Source organism: Rhincodon typus, chromosome 1 (genome assembly GCF_021869965.1).
Source record: "Rhincodon typus isolate 14 chromosome 1, sRhiTyp1.1, whole genome shotgun sequence".
In the NCBI taxonomy this organism is placed as follows: domain Eukaryota; kingdom Metazoa; phylum Chordata; class Chondrichthyes; order Orectolobiformes; family Rhincodontidae; genus Rhincodon; species Rhincodon typus.
Window position 1 is genome coordinate 171607527 of NC_063332.1, and position 23761 is coordinate 171631287.

Here is a 23761-nt window from a genome sequence, read left to right on the forward strand (position 1 = left end):
AAATGACCCATTTATACCTCCCTCTTTTTTGCTAACCAGTCTTCACTGCAACTTGTGCTACTCCTTACACTATGAGCTCTTATCTTTGATGCGACAGATTTCCAAAAGACATTTGGCAAACTAAGTACACAACACTACTGGTTTTTCTTTATCCAAACTGGAGTTTTCTGCTGAAACAATATACAATCAGTTAGTCAAACATGATTTCCCTTTCATAAAACAATGATGACCTGATCTGACGGTATCGAGATTTTCTAAATATTTCACTATAGCTTCTTTCATAAAAGACTGCAGCATATGGCAGATGTTAAACCAATTGGTCTGTATCTACCCATTTCTTTTTTCCTCCTTTCTTGAACACAAGTCACATTTGTTATTGTCCAATCTGATGGAAACTTTCCAGATTTCAGAGAATTTTGTAAAATTAAAACTTAATCATGTAATACTGTATATCCTCGAATAAAAGTTGATCTCATTTAAAAGTCAACCCTCTATTTTTGGCCAAAAAATCTGGAATTTTCCATGTCTCGTGAAAAAGTCGACCCTAGTTCTTCACAGATATCGGATCACCATTTGTTGACGGCCTCCAGTCCACCAGCTGTGCCACTCCGCGGGCTTCCAGAATTACTATACTTCGTTGTGCTTTTCTCCCCTCAATTTATTGAGATCAATTAGGCTTTTGCTAATGATACGGTATGAATTTTGATGGGCTTGAATTTCAGCCCCTCAAAAGTAGCATCCATGTAATAGTCAACCCCATAAATTTAACCTAAAAAAAAATCTAAAAAATTTGACTTTTACACGAGTATATACAGTACTTCAGCCACTTCTTTTAAGACCCTAGGATGAAGTGCATCAGGACCTGGGGACTGGTTAGCTGTTCTAATAATTTTCTCATTTGTAATGTTCCTAGCTAGCTATCCCTTGTACTCAAATTTTACGTTCCTTATTAATCTTGTCATTTTTGCTGTTATTTACATTTTATTTTCTGACATTCCACTCAGCTTTGCCGAAGAATAAGCTTTTACTTTCAATTCAATACCATCTTTAACTTTTAGTCACAGATGGTGTAGCTGTTCCTTGAGGCCATTCTCTCACTGTAATACATACTTTGAGTATTCTGAAACATATCCTCAAAAATCTCCACTGTATCTCTACTGACTTATCTCATAATCTAACTTCTCAGTACACCTGCTATAGGAAGACTTTTGTTAAACTGGAAAGGGTACAGAAAAAAATTTCCAAAATATATTGATGAGATTAGAGAGTTTGAGTTATAAAGGAGAGACTAGATTTGGTTCCCTGGGAGTGTTGGAAGCTGAGGAGTGACCTTATAGAGGTTTATAAAATCATGAGGGGCATAGCCAGGACCTTTTTCCGAGGGCAGGGGAGTCCAAAACTAGAGGCACAAGTTTAAGGTGACAGGGGAACGATTGAAAAGGGACCGAGGAGCAACTTTTCTGCACAGAGGGTGGTATGTGTACAGAACGAGTTGCCAGAGGAAGTGGTAGAGGCAGGTAGAATTGCAAGTTATAAAAGAGTCTGTTTCCATGCTGTGTGACTCAATGAGTTTAGACAGGTCTTTGTTTATTTAATTAATTGCCCTTATTTAAGCTTCAAATACTAGCCTAGGGTCCATTCTCTCCCTGATACTGAATGCAATATTCAATTGCATTATGGTAACTGATACCTAGGAGGGCCTTCACTATGAAATCATGAATTAAATCTGTCTCATTGCACACTATCAGTTATAAATATAACCTTCTCGCTGGCTGACTCTAGAACTTGCTAGTCTAAGAAACTATCCTGAACTAATTTACTACTTTTATGGTACTTTATTTAGAAAGTGTTTCAAATAAGTAAGCAGAGAAATACAATAAAAAAAATTACAGAAACTTTGCAGCCCAATTCGATTTTAACAGCTTCTCTCTTATTAGGGCATTTATGCACACAAATCTTACCATAATAAAGGAGGACCTTGAGATCAGGACACCACTGTTTAAGTTCTCGGATCCAGTTGTCTGAGGAAAAGGAAAATTAAAAATGTTCAGGGTATGAACAGGTTTATTTATACTAAGATTGAATCATGCAGTTCTCCTTTAGATGTTTGATAGTAATTTTATGCGAAAGGAATTAAATATTGCAATTTACTAAAGAAAACTGTCAAAACATTAGTAACATGAAACATAGGGGTGCTGGATGGGCATGAAAAACATGACTAAACAGCAAAAAAACAAAGTTAATTTCTGAGGAAGGGTCACCGGACCCGAAACGTTAACTCTGTTTTCTCCTCCACAGATGCTGCCAGACCTGCTGAGCTTTTCCAGCAACTTTGTTTTTGTTCCAAGTTAATTTCGGTCTTTGTTTTTAATAGGTGATTACTTGATTTAGCACTTCAGGTTTAACGTTACCTAGGGTTGAGGCAGGTACAATAATGAGATGTGGTCCTTTATCTCCTTCTTGGTAAAGGTAGGCAAGGAATGATATAGCTTGTACAGTTTTCCCCAGTCCCTGCGCACAAATAAGACAGCATTGAAACATGAACAAACTACACCTCCCCCCACCAACCCGATTGGCTTTTTATGTTAGCTTTTTATACTATTTCGTAGACAAATCATTGAAATCTAGATCATCAATATTTACTGTGAGGAAAACTGTCAGGAAGACGACAACGAAAACAATATAGACTTGCATTTCAAACAGCACAGGTAGAGAAAAGGATCAGTTGTAATCATTCGAGAACAGAATATTAGTTTTATTGTTGCAAATTGCAAAAGTAAGTCAGAAGTCACGTGACACCAGGTTATAGTCCAACAGGTTTATTTGAAATCACAAGCTTTCTGAGCATTGTTCCTTCGTCAGGTGAAATGTCACTTAACTTTGTCCACCGGCATCTCCACATCACAACAATAAAACACTTCATAAAATTAGTCATGCAGGGCAAAAAATGCAATTTTATAGATTCTGCACATCATGCAGATTTAGCATAATGCATCGGATTAGGTTTGAATCCAGTTACTTGCCCCATTTTGTGTTTTGAAGATTATTATTGAAATGGGAACTAATTGATAAGACATACGCTGTCATTTTATATGAGTCGAGTAATATAGAGATACAGGAAGCATCTCCTATGTCCTCACTTTTCTTCTGAATTCACAGCATGGGTAGCCTTCAAAACCTTCTAGTTAAGAATGGTTATCATGATTAACACATATCATTCCTTAGAAATTTTTTCCCTGTCCAAAGTGCGAGTTACTCAACAATGTCAGAGAATGCTCCAACAACAACTAAGATCAATGTTGGAACGATAACCTAAATAATTGAACTTGCACAATACTACGAAGCATCCTTTTCACTTACCATTTCATCTGCTAATATACCATTCACCCGATGTTTATTCAGTAAAACTAACCAATTCAGTCCGACTAGTTGATATGGTTTAAGCTCCAAGCTGTAGAACACAACATGAGCAGATGTCAACTCCCATAGTTATAAAACTGTACCCATTAACTCACCATGCAAAAGCCATGGGAGATCTGATAGTATTATTAACAATACAACAGCACATAAAAATACCATTTCATTACTGGTGCAGCACAATACTCAAAATGAAATCAGTGGCTGAAAGAGGGATAAAGTGAGTAGTTAGGGGACTGAGGTTCTGGTCGGGGTTGAAGAAAACATTCCATGCTTAGCTGGAGGAAACTGCAACTCATTCACGATTGGATGTTCGACAACCAATTGGACTGCAGACAATTACAACTGGGTCCATAAGAATGTAAAAACTAAGCGCACGAGTGGGCCGTATAGTCCATCAAAACTCGCCATCATTCAGTAAGATCATAACTGACCCCTATGTGTGGTTAACCTCACTTTCCTGTCTATCCCTCTAAGTCTCAACTGCTTTGTAGATCAAAAATCCATCACTCACCCTTAAAGATATTTAATGACCCAGCCTCCAATGTTCTCAAAGAGAAGAATATTTGAAAGACTAATAACTGTCTGCAAAAATACATCTTCCTCCTTATCTCTGTCTGAAAAGGGAGATCCCCTACTTATAAATTGAGCTCCTCATTTTCGATTCGTCTCGGCATCTGCCTGTGGGTTGTGATCCCCCGGTGGGCTGGTAGCCAGAACTTTGGTGTCACAGGCTCTTACACAGTAAGGCCATTGTGGAGCACTGACCAAGTACTAACCAATCTGGTTCAAGAAACAAAAATGAGAATGGTTGAGCTGCCTGATATTGCTGGCCTGAATCCTGTCTGGAAAAAATTCTAAATGGGAAGGTAGCTGCATTTTAGTTAATGACTCTGTAGATTAAAACAGCTTTCCCTCAAACCACCGTACATCCGAGATCCTGTAATCTTTGGACATCAAAATTATGTTACAATGGAAAAAGTTTTGGGAAGCACTTATCTACTCTTTCAAGTCCCCACAAAACCTTGTGTCTCTCAATAAGGTCACCAAACATTTTTCTTAACTCCAATGACTCAACCCTTCCTCATGGGACAATCTCCATCAAGAATCAGCCCGGGATCACTCAGGAACCTGCTATGAACTGCCTCACTGCAAGTCCCGTCCCTCAAATAAGGAAACCAAAATTGGACATGGTACTCTACGTACGGTTTCATCAATTCCCTGTACAAGTTTCCTACTTTTATACTTCATTCCCCTGAAATAAAGGCAAGATTATATTTTCCTTCCTCATGCATGCTCTAACCTCGACCTGCATGTTACCCTTTTGTGACTGATGTACAAGGATGATCAGATATTTCTGTACAGTTGCATTTTGCAATCTCTCCCTACTTAAGTGTTTTGTTTATCTATTCTCTTACCAAAGTGAATAAAATTTACTTAACTTTTAGCCTTCTTTGTAGAGCTTCCATTGTGTATTAGAATATTTTTCAATGAGTTACATGTTATACCAAAATATTACATTTTATAAAAGCATGTAAATATTGAGGAAGGTGGAGGGGAAAACCAACCTTTTGCTCAGAATGACAGGCTGTTCGATGGTCTGGTGACTTCCACCATCTTCTGTTATTTCTGTTACTTGTTTTTCTAATCTTTGGGAGATTTCGGCACATCTGTTCATAAGTTTAAGAACTACTTCCCGTTCCTTGATTACTGTTTTGCAGTTCCATATCAAATCTTCAGACAAACCATGTGACCGATTAAACTTTTTAAACTGAAACAGAAAATACAAATTATGTACTATTGAGTCAGTGTATTTTAAACAGTATGCTAAAAAATGAATTTATTTCAATGAATTTACATCTTAAATGAAGGATTCAAAAACACTGAGAACAAAAATTAGAGTCCCTACTGATGTCACAAATTTAAGTATTATTTACTTGGAGTAAAAGAACATGGTTGAGTGCAAATTTATGTATTCATCAACAGAGAACCTCAGTCCTCCATACAAGTAATGCACATTTAATTGTTTCTGATGAATGGGTCAAACAGATAATGTTGACTCAAATAAAACTCTGCTCGTTAATATATGTCCTATGTCCGCTGCAGTGTTCCAAGCAAAGCACAATGTAAGCTGGTGAAACTGGACCTCATTTTCCACCTAAGCATTTTATAGCCTCAGGATTTAACATTGAGTTTGACAACTTCAAAGCATAAACACAGTGCACCACTTTGATGGAATGCTGCTCTGTTTAAAACAAAAGTTCTGTCTGCTGTTAACTTGTCCAGACAGGAAATAAGCCCCGGTTGCACAGCAGGAGTCTGAACACTTGGGTTGTGATGAATAGATGCAGCACGATGGAAGGACAAGTGTTGAACAAATTCAGAACTGGAGTCTCACTTCCTGCTTCCTCTAATATTTGAAGGGCAAATGGAGAGGATGTACCTTTGCTGTTCTCCTTTTGTAGCCATTTCCTCAGTTTTGTTACAGCCATCCATACTCACATATCATGACCTGGACAACATTCAACATGCGTACCACACGAGTGGCAAGCAATGACCATCTCCAATGAGAAAATTTAACCATCTCGACACTCATTACATGACAGATCCCCCTACCTTCGATCCAAAAATATATGGCCAGCCATATACATTCTGCAACCACAAGAGCTGGTCAGAGATTGGGACATCTGCAGCAAGTGACTCACCTTTTGACTCTACAAAACCTGCCCAACATCTACAAAACCAACCTGGAATAGAGTCGTACAGCACGGAAATAGATCCTTTGGCTCAACTCATTCGTACAGACTAGGTTTCCTGAACTGAACTAGCCCCATTTGCCTGCATTTGGCCCATATCCCTCTAAACCTTTCCTGTCCATGTACCTGTCCAAATATCTTTTAAATGTTGTAATTGTACTCACTTCTACCACTTCCTCTGGCAGCCCCTGGGGTCCCTTTTAAACATTTCCCTTCTCACCTTAAACCTATGACCTCTAGCTTTGACTCCCTTATCTTGGGGAAAGACCTTAGCCATTCACCTTATCCATTCCCCTCATGATTTTATACGGTCACCTGACAGCCTCCTACACTTCAGGAGCAAAGTCCTAGCCTATACAGACTCTCCTTATAACTCAAAGCCTCCAGCCTCAGTAACATCTTTGTAAATCTTTTTTGCACCCTTTCCAGTTTAACAACATCTTTCCTATAACAGGGCGATCAGAACTGTACACAGTACTCAAAATGTGGCTTTACCACCATCTTGTACTGCTGTAACATGCTGTCACTATTCCTGTACTCAATGCTCTGACCAATGAAGGCAAGTCTGCCGAACACCACCTTGGTCTCTGTTTGACAACACTCCCCAGGGCCTACAATTATCTGTGCAATCCTGCCCTGGTTTGTCTTATCAAAATGCAAAACCTCGCGTTTATCTTAAGTCCACCTGCCATTCCTCCTACTACTGGCTCAAATGCTCAAGATCCCCTTGTACTTTTAGATAACCTCCTTCACTGTCCATTATACCACTAATTTTGGTATCATCTGCAAACTTATGAACCACGCCTCCCATATTGTTATCCAAATGGTTTCTGTAAATCACAAACAATAGTGTACCTAGCGTCAATCCTTGCGGCACAGCACTGTTCACAGGCCTCCACTCCGAACAACAACTCTGTACCACTTCCCTCTGTTTCCAACCGTCAAGCCAATATGATGACATTCCATTTCCCTGCACAAGTACAGCTCTAATGGTGGTCAAGAGACATAACACCGTTCAGAGAAATAAAGTTTGTTAGGCTGGAACCCTTTGGTTGCTCTAATCATTCACTCTTGCCACCACTGACACAAAATGGCTCATTGGAGAATACTGTAGCAGTTTGCCAACGCTCCTTTACAGGCTTTTTCAAACCTGCAACCTCTATCTTCGAGAAAATCTAGTACCTCTCAGTTCCCTCCAAATGAATTAAGACATTTATTTAGTGAATGCAAAGCCCCAGAGTCAAGGAATAGCCCAATCAGCTGGATTTAGAATGATTTATCCATTACTTAGTCTGTGGAGGGGGCATTCCTCAGTAACATGCAACGTTTGTCATATCTGTTCACAAGCGCATGGGTTCATATTGATGCCCTAGCAATGGAGGATCATTGCTTAGGGACCCTGGCTTGTCCAGGATCTGTTTAACAAGGATCACGGTCACCATGGCAGTTCAACACCTGCCATTTGACAGAATGCAGTATGTCGCAAGGAACTAGCCAGGACTTCCCACACTTCCCATTCCTTGGCTGAAAGGATGGTTGCTGGCACATCTTGCTCAGGAAAGAGATGGAGGCTGGGCAGTAGAGAGATTGAACAGGTTATGATGGAGTGCTAATTGAGGTACAGTACGGACAACGTCAACTAGTTTGTGGGTTTTCATCAGTTGGTATGGTGGGGCATTGATATTTGAGAGGATAGGAAGCTGGGCGAGGGGATGCTGCTGGTGATGTTGAGCAGAGAGTTCCAGTTACAACATGCATTATTGCATTCAATTCAGTATTAATGAGCAATATGAGAGATGACCTAAACTAGACAGTTGCATGATATGTTGTTGTACAATTTGACAGCACTTGCCCTAAGCTACATGTATAGTACTGTTCTTTCACCGTCATAAGGTCAAAAATCTGGAATGTTCTTTCTAACAGCAATAGTTCAATAAGACTGCTCACCACCATCTCAAGGGCAGTCAGGCACAGGCACAAAATTCCAACTTTGCCAGCAACCCTCACATCCCAGAAGCATGTACAATCCTGCACTTGCATGTTTCTAGGTTTCCAGTGTAAACAATGAGACAGAGTTTGAGCCACCTATGTCAATTACTCATTTCTGCTCCTGGGCATGACAACTACATTTTCCCCCTTTTGGATCATCCTACACTTCAATTCTTCTACCTTCAGAATAACCAATTGGCCAAAGTACCATGACAGCGATTGCGTGACCGCTACAGCTCACGAGAATGATTGAGAGCGCGAGAGAGAGAAAATCTGGTGGATACAGTTTTTTTTAAAAATTTAAACCTGACATAGATAAGGCACTTAATTAGCCCTCGGACTAGAAGTAGTACTTTCATTTTACATTACAACTTGCAGAGTAGTGAGTGCTGGTGCACTCCTCCAGCCTCATTAAAATAACTGCTCGTTCATAAACTGAAGAAGAAAAATGAAAGAGGGACATGATGAGCTGAGTTATTCTATTAGTTCAACACTGGGACTAGCCAAATTAATCACAATAATTGCCTGTCCTGTTATTTTCATATTCTGCAATGGTTTTCCTGTGCTCAGAGGGTGGTTGGAAGTTATAAAGTACAAAATGTACAATACAATTATTATAATCACAATTATCCATAGGACTGGCTATATCAGATTTGATTAACAGATCACCAACTTAAATTTCATGCTAGGCCAAGAAAATTGCAAGGGCTTCCAAGTTTCATTAACTAAAATGTTACATTTTGTAGGGAATGGTGAACGTAGGACCTTGTCAAAGGCTTTACTGAAGTCTATGCAGGTAACGTCAATCAGTTTACCCTCAATCATCTTCGTCCCCTCCTCAAAAAACTCAATCAAGTTAGTGAGGCACGACCACCCCAACACAAAACCATGTTGTCTATTGCTAATAAGTCCATTTGCTTCTGAATATGTACAGATTTTGTCCCCGAGAATATTTTCTAATAATTTCCATACCACTTACGTGAAACTTACAGGCCTGTAATTTCCTGGATTATCCCTGTTACTCTGCTTAAATAATGGGACAACATTGGCTACTCTCCAGTCCTCTGGGACTTCACATGTTGCCAAAGAAGATATAAAAATGTCTGTCCATGTTCCAGCAATTTGTTCTCTTGCCTCCCTCAATACTCTGGGATAGATCCCATCAGGACCCAGGGGCTTAGCTACCTTAATACTTTTTAAAAACACACAACATCTCATCCTTTTTAACAGCAACTTGGCGTAGAAAGTTGACACTCCCTTCGCTGAGATCATCCTCCAACAATTCCTTCTCTTTGATGAATACCGACACAGTATTTGTTCAGGACCTTAGCTACCTCTTCTGGCTCCACACACAGATTCCCTCCTTTGTCCTCAAGTGGACCAAAGGAGTATTGATATGTAGAGCATTCTAGGTGTGCCAGTCCACAGAAGGTGGCAGTGCAGGTAGATAAGGGAGTAAAAAAAAGGCTCATGCCATGCTTGCCTATATTAGCAGGGGCACTGATTAAAAAGGATAGACAAGTTATGCTTCAGCTTTATAGAGCTTTAGTTAGGCCACACTTGGAATACTATGTACAGTTCTGGTCACCATGCTACCAGAAGGATGTGGATGCTTTGGAGAGGGTACAGGAAAAGGTTTATTGGATGTTGCCTGGCATGGGGAATTTTAGCATGAAGAAAGGTTGGATAGACTGGGTTTGTTTTCACTGGAACGCAGGAGATTGAAGGGTGACCTGAAAGAAGTTGAAAAGATTGTGAACGGCATGGACAGAGAGGCAAGTATGAGGCTTTTTCCCCAGGGTGGAGGGGTCAATTACTAAGGGACCCTGGTTCAAGGTGCAAAGGGGAATGTTTAAAAAGAGATGTTTGAGGCATGTTTTTCACACAAAGGGTGTTGAGTGCCTGGAACACGTTGCCAGAGGTCGTGGTGGAAGCAATCACAATAGCAGCATTCAAGGAGGATCTGGAGGAATACATGAATAGGAAAGGAATAGAGGGATACAGTCCTATAAGTGAAGACAATCTTAGTATTGAAGGGCAAAATATGTAAGCGCAAATTTGGAGGGCCGAAGGGCCTGTTCCTGTGCTGTATTGTTCTTTGTTGGCAATCTCGTGTAATAATCTCTTTCAAAGAGCCAAAACAGGCACATTAGTCCAAATGACCTCCTTCGATGCTACAAGATTCCAAGAATGGAATTTTAGGAGATTCAATTATAGTTTCTCCAACATATAGAAACCAATTCTAATAAATTAGAGGTTATCCACTTTGGTAGGAGAAATGGCTATGCTGTGTATTTCTTAAGCGGATAAAGATTGGAAGGCAATGGTGCCTAAAAGGACCTATGCAAGTCACTGAGAGAGAACATCTAGCTGCAGCGAGCAATTTGGGAGTTGAATGATATGTTAGCCTTTATTGTAAGGCAATTTGAGTTCAGGAATAAAGATGTTTTAATTCAATTATCTAGAACCTTGGTGAGATCACACCTGGAGAGTTTATGAAGTTTTGGTCTTATAACCCAAGGAAAAAATATCCCTACCACAGAGGGAGTGCAGTAGAGATTCACTACACTAATTCTTGGGATGGCAGGATGGTTCTACAGGGAGACTGGCCTATATTTTCTGGAGTTTATATGAACAGAAGATACTGCAGTTGAAACTGTCAATTTTTAAAGGGCTGAACAGGATGAGAACCAGGGATACGGTCTCATTGGGTGCAAGCCATTTAGAACCAAGGAATTTGAGATAACAAGGTGCAGAGCTGGATGAACACAGCAGGCCAAGCAACATCAGAGGAGCAGGAAGGCTGACGTTTCAGGCCTAGACTCTTCTTCAGAAGAAGGAATTTATTTATTTAAATGATAATGTACATTTGGAATTCTCTACCATTAAGGTCTGTGGAAGCTCAGTCAACGAGCATACTCAAGACAGATGCACAGATTTATAGATACTAATGACATTGAGGGTTATGGTGATAGTGTGGGAAAATTGCACTGCAGTAGATGATCAGCTGTGACCCAGTTTGGCAGTAAAGGCTTGAGGGGGTGAATGGCCTACTCCTGCTCCTATTTTTCCAACTCCAACCTGATCTCATTGAGCTTTGTCCAATTCCTCTTCAATTAAAAGCCCTATTATTTTGCAAGTAGAGGTTAGCAGCTGTCATACAGAATGGCTGATGAAACATTTCAGTCGAGTATGTAAGTGGGTATTTTACAAATTGTAACTCCCACTGAGTGTATTACATACAGAGTGCTGCAGCTGCTATAAACAGCTGACTGATGTATAGAAAAACAAATAAAAACTACCTCCATTGTGTTTGCAATAGCATTTAGTGTGGGAATGTCTTTTAAAGTTGCTTTGAATTTCTTTTTACTCTGGTAGAATGATTCTTCACATTCATCATCTTAACCTACTCTTGCTTGATTTTGACATTAAGTGAAATATGGCAAAAACAAACAGCTTCCATGAAGTACCAGTTTTCACAAAATGAAAAATAAGTCAAGATTTACAAAATTTGAAGTTATCGCACTGTTATTTATAACGTTTTCTAACATCATGTTTAAATTTATCTTTTGCTAATTTAGTTTCATCAGTACTACATCAACAGAAACACAGCACAGTTGCTTTGTTTCACACTAAAACAAGACACTATCTTAACATGTTTCACTACAACAATAACCTGTGCTTATACAGCCATACTCCGATCTACCATAATCTCTCTTAGCAGGACTGATGAGCCAAATGACTTATTCCTCATGATCAAAAGCTCTTTCGAAGTGTTAAGTTTCAGAGAATATCTTTTTTGTAGCAGGGGAAAGGGAGGAGGAGGAGGATGATAAGAAGGACGAGGAGGGAGGAGGAATGAAGAAGTCAAAGTGTATAGCATCAATTCAAATTTTAGATCTTAAGAATCTAGGCAGCTGAAGATACCGATGCCAATGGTGAAATGAAGAATACTGATTTTAGATTTCAGTTCTGTGAAGGTCTGATTGGTTTTAAAAACCAAAGTTCAGGAAGTCATTTTGAACAGCATAAAAAAAAACAGCATTTCCAAGAAATCATGTGATTTAGCTGAATGACTAGCAAGCACTTTCACCCCAAGAAAGACCCGTGCCAAGATGTTTGCTGACTTGAGGTTCAGAATCTAGACAGAGTTCAGAATGAAGGGGATTATAACAGAGGTGCTGTTAGCAGTAGTCTCAAAAACAGACAGGACAGGCAGGAGAGAGACAGGTTCCAAGTTGCTCAGAAGAAAACTCCAGGTGCAGACATCTATAGAGGTAGTGATGGAGAGTAAGAATGTGCATAAGGATGTTTGCTAAATGGTATTGAGTTCAAATGTTGTTGGAATTATACTCATCCAGGCACATGGTGGAGAATATTACATCACATTCCTGTGGCTTGTAGACAATGCAAAGGCTTTGGGATGTTAAGAGTAGAGTTACTTTCCTCAGAGTTTCCAGCCTCTGATCTTCTACTGCAGCCACCATATTTACAATCTAGTTAAGTTTCTGATCAAATGACCCCTCCTCAAGATGTTGCTGAAAAGGGCTTCAATATGCTAATGTCTTTGAAAGTCAAGGGAAAGTGGTTAAAAAAAAAATCACTCATTGGAAATTTGATCATATCACACAAGCAACCTATTCACCATTATACAGCTCTTCAAAACACAGCAGCAGCTCATCAGTTATTGAATCAAATGGATGCCACAAAAAAAAACTCAAAGTTGAAATCCAATTTTATTAAGAGTTATTCAAAGAAATGCCTAAGGAAGATGATTATTGTATTTTTTTTTGTAAAAAGCTAGCAACAATTTTCTATTATCATATTCAATCTCAGTATTAAATCACAGGTCAGCTTTAACCACTTGCAACAGCTTAGTCTCATGTCCGTCCAAATATCAGAAAACACAATTCTCATTATGGAGATACCTCCAGTCCGTACTTCTGGAGAATGGAGCCAAAACATCAGATAGCAAAAATAAATAGTCTGCAGCTGCACAGTTGTATTTAAATGTCATTACTGGAACACAGACAGAATCAAATTTCTACTTCTCTTGTAATTATATTTAATCCAACCTTTTTTGACAAATCATATAGCTTGCCAAACTGGAACTGAGGCATACTACTTCCACGCTGGTGTAAATTCAATAATTCCCAAATGTAAACAAACTGGGGATTATTTTACATGGCTTCTGGCACCAAGTCTCCACAGACAGGACATAAATAAAAAGGTAGGGACAAGTCAATACACAGTCCATTCTAATCTGCTTTCCCAGTGAGATTTAATATTGGGGGTCTTCATTTGCATACTTTCTAGTGCAATCAGTTAGTATATGTTTACTACTCTAACTTTATCAATTGTGATCTGCCAGTTATTGAACTAACAGTTATGGTTTGCAACAATAAAGTAGTTAGCAATTTTTCAGGTGCTGAGTTCAACGAAACACAAACGATTTTTATTTATTCATTCACAAGATGTGGGCATCGCTGGCTTGGCAGAATTTACTGCCTATGTCTAATTGCCCAGAGGGCAGGTAAGAGTCAACCACATTGTTGTGGGTCTGCAGTTACATGTAGGCCAGACTAGGTAAGGATGGCAGTTTCCTTCCCTAAAGGGACATTAGTGAACCAGATGTGTTTTTCCAATAATCAACGATGGATTCACGGGCATCATGAGACCCTTAACTCCAGTTTTTTTAAAATTGAAACATGTGAGTATTTCAACTTTGGAAGGCAATAGAGCTGCAGCTACCACATGGGTCTGGCTGACCAGGAACCTCTCCCTCTCTTACCAGCTGTCATCATGGAAGGATTTACAGACTGACGCTCAACCCATTTGGTTATGTTATGACACATCTGTGGTGATCAAATTCTGAGTAGGATCTTGAACCAAGAATTTCTGGCCAAGAAGTAGACTACAACGAGGCCTCCAAGAAAAATAAGAGTTTTGGACAAAATGTGGGATCAAACCTACATGGAAGCTGAAAATAAAAGAAAATAGAGAGTATTTCAAAACTTTGTGGTACTGTTATGTAACATCAATGTCCTTCAAGGCCATTGCAGCCACAGGCAAATGTATCAAGTCAAACTTAATTCCCTGTTTTGCTAAGTCTCACTAGGATGGTGCGCTGGTAATCAAGTCCAGCTATTCCCAGAGTAGTCACAGAAGTTACAAATTTTGTTAAAGTACATAAAATCTGCACCTGAAAACCCAACACCCCCACCCAGACAGCATGGATTAGCTTTCACAATAATTACTACTTACTATAAATAAATAGCCTCTTGTTACAGATTTAAAAAAAAACTATGAACCACAGACATACAACTCAATTAGTTAAACCTTTAACCTCTTACGTAAAATGAACTCTGCCTACACACACACACACACACACACACACACGCGTGCGCGCAGGCACAACAAAATATGGGTCATTTCAACAGAGGGATAAAAAGTTTAATGGTTCCTGTACACCACGTTTGCTGAAACAATTTTTTTGGCTTGTCAGGAGCTGCTGCTTCTCAACCTTCCATCTTCATGTACGTTCACTTGCTTGCAGGAGGCACAGGGTTACTGATTCACACTTGCAAAGACAAAGAATTATTGTTAAAAGGCACAGCTTACAGCAACTAACAAGGAGAGGTAAACCCGTTTTCTTACGGCTCAACGTGTATTGCAGAACAAAGGACAGCTCCATCCTTTTTAGAGATCCGATGGCTTCTGTCTAGTTAAACAAACTGTTCAGCTACCTAGAAGCCAAGTCACATAGTTGTTGGCAGACAGAAGGCCTTGTCTCAACTCACCGTCATTCTGCAGACCAATCAACAAGTTCTTGCCAGCCAAATCTCTGTACACATCCTGGCTCCAATTCATCAGTAATGAACTCCCCCAATGCTTGAACAAACAGCAGTGTAAACAGCACTTAACAGGCATCAGGTAATTTGTTTCCAAAACGTGCAGTAATTAGCATCCCGGCTGTACAGTTTTTCGAGATTCGTGTATGACAATGAATACCAGAATCAGAAGTTAATACTGCAAAGTATGCTGTCGCCAATTGCCATGCACAGAATTTGAAGGGCTGCATCTGCACACCTCTGAAGGAACACTGGCAGTAATCTTTTGTTTTTAAAATAGTCCTTTTCCAATTTCAGTCCACAATCAAAAATTCAGATAAATAAAAGTTAGTATTGCATTACTGTTTAAAATGTCTTTACAGTTTGCAGCTACTGAAAAGCAATTATCATAACCTGCAAAATTCATTACAAGTGCTATGATGACATTCAGTTTAGAAAAATACATGACGCCATGCATATTGATAAATGATACCACACCGCTAATACATGAAAGTGATAATAACGACACATAATTCACACATAATAAAGCACAAATTGATAAACATATCTAGGACTTTAAAACCTAAGCTTGGTATTGGCTAACCAAATGTACCTTATTTGGATAAACTTATCTTCTACTGTTCAAACTTGGATGTCTTCAATTTAGTTTCTGACAAGTGTTGAGCAAAATTCTTCCAAGACATGCAACAACATATGATGCGCAAGAAGGTCCAAAATATTGCAAAGAAAGATTTAAAAGTTTGCTTGAAATAAGAAGAAAGCTAAAAAGTATTTCAAGAGAAGCACTGGTTATGGAACTTTTTTCACTGGAGTGTAGGAGATTGAGAGGTGACCTGATAGAAGGTTATAAAATAATGAGAGGTATAGAGAGAGTTGATGGTAGTTGTCTTTTCTCCAAGTTGGGAAGGACTAGGGGACACATTTTTAAGGTGAGAGGAGCGAGGTTTAAAAACGACCTAAGAGGCAATTTTTTTTTTTTTTTTAAAAACACAGAGGGTGGCTCGAGTGTGGAATGAACTTCCTGATGAAGTTGTAGATACAGGTACAATTACAACATTTAAAAGACATTTTGATGGAATATAAGAATAGGATATATGAAATATCCTTCTCTCATTGCTGTTTGTAGTGATTTATGGGGAGAAGGCGGCCTAGTGGCATCATCATTGGTCTGTTAATCCAGAGACAGAGGTATTTTTCCAGGGACCTGGGTTCAAATCCCGCCAAGGTAGATGGTGGAATTAGAATTCAATAAACGTCAGGATTTGAGAGACTAATGATGACCATGAATCTATTGTCAATTGTCAGGAAAAACCCACCTGGTTCACCAATATCCTTTACGGAAGGAAACTGCCAACCTTACTTGGCCTGGCCTGGCCTACATGTGATTCCATATTCCAGATGTGGTTGACTCTTAACTGCCCTCTGGGCAATTAGGGATGGGCAATAAATGCAGGCCTAGTCAGTGATGCCTTCATACCATGAATGAAGAAAAAAAAAAAAAAAAAAAGAGGTTTGGAGGGATCCAGGAGCAGGTAGGTGGGACTAGTTTAGTTTGGGGTAATGTTCAGCACGGACGGGTTGGACTGAAGGATCGGTTTCTGCGTTGAATGACTCTAATGAACATTTTTATTTAAGGAAAAAAATTCAAAGATTTGAGCAACGTTATTTGGTTGCTTTCAAGCTGTTGCTAACTCGAAGACAAATTGGTACAACATTTTTTATGTTCAAGTCTGAATACGAAATCTGGAGACTATACAGCACTTTTGCCAAGGTCAACACAAAGATAATCAGAAGAAAAATGTTTAAAAGAAAACATTATTATTAGGAATCCAACAGCTGCCAAGCAATAACACTGTCAAATCAGATTAGGCGTGCTTCAACAACCACACACATTAATAGCTGGGCTAGGCTTGGCTTCAGACAGTATATTTTCAAATTAAAATGGAATTCTTCATTTTTTTTTTTTTTTTTTTAAAAGGTGTGCGGTATTAGAAAAAACTTGGAACCATCATTCGTCAAAGAAAAACTGTCAAAAGGAAATAAGAACAAGTCTGGATAGGAGCAGCACACTTCGATGTTTTCTGCCCAACATGGAGCTTAAGGCAATATTTCTGTAGACCTTTCTAAAGAAATGCAATAAATTTTTGCCATATTTATTAGCAGTGTGCTCTAAGCTTTCTTATTTCTAATTTCTTATTTTAACAAAATCATCTAAAAAAATGATTTTTTAGGTAGAAAACTTGATATTCCTACACACAAGAGAACTGTACAGTTGCACTAAATTATAATGCTCAAGAATCAGGATAACGTAAATCTTTAGATTCTTTAGTCGCACATTATATCCACACTATACATTTTCCTTTTGCATTCTCAATTGAATCCACAACAAACTTGTTATACATTACGGATTGAATAGCAGTCATTCAAAATAAAATGGCTACTCACCACTGATACGCTGTCCTCTGAAAGCTCCAAGACTTCAGACATTGCTTTCTCTAAAACTGGTTTCTAAAATGTGTTCTGTGCAACTGACAGTACCAAGTGAAAATACTGCAACCTTGCAGCAGACAAAGAAGGGTATTCTTGCAATCAACAAAAAAAAACTCAAAAAGTTTTAATAAATCAAGAGCTTTATTCTAAGAGATGCAAAAAATATCCTTGATAGCATCACAAACCATATTGTTGCCTTGAGAGCTTTCTAATCCTCTTCAAACAGTTCAATTAAAATAATATGTTCCATAATTTTCTTCTGAATGGTTCTTTCAAACAGCTGAAACAGGAAAGAACTGCCTGGCAACCACCTCATACCTAAATACCACTTCTTTGCCTAGCTCAATCACAGAAATCAGGTTTTCATGCTACACAATGAGTGACAGCATTGTCAGCCAATCAGCTTGGATTTTTAAGTAAAATCATCCCATATTTTATTCAAAGTAAGGTCATATGACCTTAATTCCAAATGCGATTTGTTCAGGATGAGTCTAGTGCTTGAAACTAATCACAATTTCAAGGCCACCCATTTAAACGTTTCATATATGGCTGTGTAGTGCTTTTGGGGTGATATATAAATATATAGAAAAAAAAAAGTGCAATCTCACCAGTGATTCCCAATTGTTAAAGGGCCGGAGTTCTATAATCTTCTGAGCCTTTCTCAAAGAACATTGAGGTATAAGAGAAAGTTCATCCACTGTACCATCCTGCAAGAAGCTGACTATTTTAGTCCTGTATTCATCTTCCATCTCTTCATCTGCACTACTATAGTCTTCATCAAGTGAGCTCTCACCACCAGAAGGAATGGATTCCACATCTTCAGAATCGCTACATTCCCTTTGAACGCTTCTACCATCTTTTTGTCCTTTGCCACGTTTTTTGCTTTTACCATTCTGACCTTTCGCTGTTCCAGATTGTTTCAACTGCACTGCTGGCAACTCTTTTAGTTGCACTTTAAAATGTGAGTTGGCACCTTTTCCATTTACGCTGTTAGGCTCTGGCATACAAGGCACTTCATCTTCTAAATATACAGAAGAAATGCTTTTTAGTTTGGAACAATTCAAAAAAAGGAACAAAGTTTAAACTTAATTTCAATAAAGCTACATCGATAAACTGGTTTTAACAGAAACTCTTCTATATTCATTGTCTTAAACTAACACAATTATTTTAAAATAGTGGGGCAGCAGGAGCCAAAAGGGGCATTTTAATTTTGATATTGACATAATTAGAGTTAAAAGTTCAAAAGTAGAAACTCAAATGAAAACGATTTGTGTATAGATACTCATAAATTTAAATCAATATTTTTCCTGTGACAGCTACCATCCAAGAAAATGTTTCAAACACAATAATTTTCATCTGAGACACTGAACAGTGCTAGCAATCTGCAGCTTTATTAAAGAGATATAGTTAAGAATGCATGAAAGCACATAAATCCCCATCTTCCAATACAAATCTGGATGCACAGGAAATTTCTATATATGAAAAAGCTGTCACTCATGAATCTTTCACAAAGCGCAGCTACTGAATCCAACCTAACCTCTCAAGTAGCATAAACTGCTAAAGATGTCTAAACTAATTAATTAGTTATATCATTTACAAGATATTTGAATTAGGTTGCAGAAAATATTGTTAGGAACTCATGATTAATTATGAACAAATATTTTAACTGGAAAGGGAAAAACAAAACACTTAACGTTCATGGCTGGGAGTTGATGTTAAAAGGCAATACTTGGAACAATCTTGACAAGCCATGGGAGTTTTCATGTCTGCCAGTTATCAGAAGCTTGTCTATTTAACATGGTTTCTAATTCAAAGTATTCTTAATTTCACACTTTTGACAGCTATTCCTCAGCTTTAGATGAGCAATCACCAAAAATTGTGATCAGGTTGAAGCTCAAAACATTAGTTTTTCAGGGAGATTAACTGCATTTTTAAAAATATATTTAAGACATAGCTGTTAGATTTTCATAAATATGTTGGATGCACAATTAATTATTTTGAAGAATTTTGTATTATAAAAGCTGCAGTTATACTGAAAAACTAATTTCAAACCAATGGTAACTGAAGTGTGCAAAATATAGTTCACAAGACTGAAATCATACAGTGCATAGCATGTTACTGCTGCTAAAACTCGTAGGGAGAGGACTTTGTAACATGTATAATTATATGCATGTTCAGAACTCTACTGACTGGCAGTTGTTCAAGTCTCAGGAATGAATGGGTAGCAATATTGGCTCTCTCATGATATAATTCCAAGTTTATGAAGTGCTCAGTTATCTACCACCTGTCCCACAGATTTTTTGAAGATCTGATGGTTCAGAAATCTCAAAGGTTCCCAAATTTTCCTGACACTTTGCTTGGCATACACCCAAATCCACTAAACACAAAGGAAATAACCATAACGCTAGAGTTTACAACTGTACTGGGTGCTGACAAATATACTGGGGAATTTTAATCAAAGGAATTACATTTAGCTACTTAGTGCAATAGAAATTATTGGCTTTCACCCACTACTTTTTGTGCCTTCTAACATTTGTGGGCCACTTCTGCTCTGCAAACAGAGGTCTTGAAAACATTCATAATGGCATAAAATGCTTGAAAATCAAAAGCCAACCAACAACGGTCTGTAAACTAATTCATCCCTAATGTCCTACACTCAACCAGCAGTGCTGCATGACTATGGTAGTTATTTGCTGGGCCATGAAGTGCCCTATTATAATTCACAAAGTACAGTTCCAATGTGCAAGATTTATATTGATGTACATTACTAATTATATATTTTCAAAAATGAATCATCGAATAAAATACACACAACCTAGAACATGTTGGTATACATAGCTCAAGCTTTGTGAGTGACATCAATTCTCTTCATACTCATTTCCTTGAGGAAACAAACACCAGTTTGGAATAAATATAGAAACTCTCATGCTAAATTTATATTTTAACTATATGCAAAACGCAAAGAAAACTTTCAAATAGTAAAAATATTTATAGAACAAACTATCCTCTTGACACTTTTGTTTGGGGGAAAAAGCCTTATTCAGTTTAGATTTTAATCAAGCTATCCTGCAAAGGACAAATCATGCAACTTGTACCTTGATTGGTAAATGCCTGCAAAGCTTCCAAGGCCTCCCAAAAGGACCAGTCATGTTCTTCCAGGACTTCCTTGAGTTCCTAATAGAGTACAGAATATGAATCACAACTACATTCAAAACCATATTTATAAGATGAGCCACTTTTGTTCTGTCATGATAATCATTATGCTTTCACAGCCGGGTGGATTGCAATGATCAATTCCTATTGGGAACCTCTAACCTCACCACATTTTTGAAGGAATACATCAGTCACACATAGTACAATAATCCCAACTATTAACATGCTACAGAAATTCCATCAACCGAACAAAAAAAAAAACAATTATAGTAATAGGCAGAGTTGAAAAAACTGCCTTAACATGCAAATTGCTATTGTCTGAACGCATAATATTAGCTATTAATATACAGTCATACAGCAACGAAACAAACCCTTGGTTCCAACCAGTCCACACCGACCATAATCCCAAACTAAACTAGTCCCGCTTGCCTGCGCTTGGCCCATATCCTTCCAAACATTTATTATTCACGTACTTATCTAAATGTTTTTTAAACATTGTAATTGTGCTAGCATCCACCACTGCCTCTGCAAATTCATTCCACACACGAACCATTATATTAAAAAAATGCCCCTCATGTCTTTTTGTTAAATCTTTCTCCTCTCACCTTAAAAATATGCCACCTAGTCTTGAAATTCCCCACCCTAGGGAAATGACACCTGACATTCACCTTATCTATTCCCCTCATTTTATAAATGTCTATAAGATCACTTCGCAATCTCCTAAGCTCCAGTGAAAAAAGTCCAAGCCTACCCAACCTCTTCTTATAAATCAAATCCTCTATCTCTGTAAACACCCAGGTAAATCCCTTCTGAACCCTCTCCAGCTTTTTCGTATAACATTTTCGTATAACAGGCAGACCGGAACTGGATACAGTACTCCAGAAGAGGCCTCACAAATGTATAACCTCAACATAACGTTCCAACTCCTTTACTCAAGTGGCTGAGCAATGAAGGCAAGCATGCTAAACGTCTTCTTAACCACCTTATCTATAATAGAGTCATACAGGAATACTACATGAAAACAGACCCTTCGGCCCAAACTGGTCCACGCTGACCATGGTGCCCACATTTGGCCCGTATCCTTCTAAACCTTTCCCATCCACGTACCTACCCAAATGTGTTTTTAAATGTTGCTACTGTCCTTGCTTCAACCACTTTCTCTGGCAGCCTATTCCGTATATGTAACACACTCTACACGAAGAAGTTACCCCTCAGGTCCTTCTTAAATCTATCCCCTCTCACCTTAAACCTATGCCCTCTACTTTTCAATTCCCATTCCTGGGAAAACGACTATATGTATTCACCCTATCCATGCCCCTCATGATTTTATACACCTCAACAAGGTCACCCTTCATTCTCCCATGTTCCAAGGAATAAATTCCTACCCCGACCAACCTCTCCCTATAACTCAGGTCTACTAGTCCTAGCAACATCCTTGTAAATCTTCTTTGCACAATTTCCAGTTTAACTATGTCCTTCCCATAACAGGGTGACCAAAACTGTACACGATATTTCAAATGTAGCCTGACCAACAACTTATACAACTGTAACATAACATCCCAATTCCTCCACTCAATGCCTTGACCAATGAAAGCCAGCATGCCAAATGCCTTCTTCGCCTCCCTGTCTACCTGTGATGCTGCTTTCAATGAACTATGTACATATACTCCTAGGTCCCTCTGCTCGCCCACACTCCTCAGGACCTTATCATTTATTGTACAAGTCTTACCTTGGTTGGACTTTACAAAGTGCAACACCTCACTCTTATCTGTATTAGATTGCATTTGCCAATCCTCCGTCCCTTTCCCCATCTGATCAAGATCCCGCTGTAATTTTCGATAACCTTCCTTGCTTTCAACGATACCTCCTAGTTTTGTATCATCTGCAAACTTACTAATCATGCCTTGTTTTTTCTGAAGAAGGGTCTAGGCTCGAAACATCAGCCTTCCTGCTCCTCTGATGCTGCTTGGCCTGCTGTGTTCATCCAGCTCTACACCTTGTTATCTCACATTCTCATCCAGATCATTTAAGTAAATAACAAATAACAAAGAACAAAGGTCCCAGCACCGACCCCTGTGGCACACCACTAGTCACAGGCCTCCAGTCCAAGAAACAGCCTTCAACTATCACCGTCTGCTTCCTACTAGCAAGCCAATTTTGAATCCAATTAGCTAGCTCTCCCTGGATCCCAATCGACCTAACTTTCATGACTGGCTTGCTGTCTAGGACCTTGTCAAAGGCCTTACTAAAGTCCATATAGACAACGTCCACTGCTCTACCCTCATCTATCCTCTTGGTTACCTTTTTGAAAAGGTCGAAGATTTGTCAGACATGACTTTCCATGCACAAATCCATGCTGACTATCCCTAATCAGACCTTGACAATGTGATGCAAACTTCAAGGAATTATAAACTCCTAGGTCTCTCTATTCTACAACACTGTCCAAGGCCCTACTTTTAATTATATAAGGCTTATTTGTCTGTTTTACAAAAAGTGCAATACCTCGCATGTATCCAAATTAAACTCAATTTGCCATTCTTCAGCCCATTGACTCAATTGATCAAGATCTCTTTGTAATCTTACATAACTTTCTTCACTCCCCATATATGTTTCGATCTTTTCATTCCATTGCTCTAGTATACAAGTTATGCAGGTAATTGGTCATGCACAGGCTAAGTGCCTATTTTTAAAATGTAACTTAAATTGCAAATTATCTTGAAACAAAAATGTTTTCTCTCTTTCCAAACAAACAGACATTGAACATACTCAAGCTCTCAAAAGCTTAAGGGAAGCTAATGCTTGAACTGTCGATGACCAGCCTTCCTGCAGTTGTAAATCAGACTATACATTGAATAGAATTGGACATTTCACAGACCACATATCAGACTTCCTGAGTTAACAAGGTGTAGAGCTGGATGAACACAGCAGGCCAAGCAGCATCACGCCTAGCCTGAAGAAGTTACCCTCCTCCCTCCGGACAAACCTCAGGGGATCTCTCTCCCACTGCAACTCTCTCGTACCTGTCTGTCTCCTCTCCACCTATCTTCTCCTCTATCCATCTTCTATCCGCCTCCCCCTCTCTCCCTATTTATTTCAGAAACCCCC

The 23761-nt window shown here is 38.7% G+C and overlaps 1 protein-coding gene across 2 annotated transcripts in view; it reads right to left on the bottom strand.

Annotated features, from left to right (window-relative positions):
• The window catches only part of LOC109912195 (SWI/SNF-related matrix-associated actin-dependent regulator of chromatin subfamily A containing DEAD/H box 1), a 62367-nt gene that overhangs the window by 27804 nt on the left and 10802 nt on the right, over positions 1-23761 (bottom strand). Inside the window, exons 3-8 of one of the 2 annotated variants that reach the window (XM_048600952.1) lie at positions 20599-20677; positions 18112-18524; positions 4986-5188; positions 3361-3451; positions 2412-2511; positions 1962-2021 (exon numbers count right to left, since the gene is read on the bottom strand). In XM_048600952.1, coding sequence (XP_048456909.1) covers positions 1962-2021; positions 2412-2511; positions 3361-3451; positions 4986-5188; positions 18112-18524; positions 20599-20677 — 946 coding nt within the window. Of the gene's footprint in view, positions 1-1961; positions 2022-2411; positions 2512-3360; positions 3452-4985; positions 5189-17458; positions 18085-18111; positions 18525-20598; positions 20678-23761 lie in introns of those variants that run through there. The other variant, XM_048600959.1, reaches the window with a different exon arrangement.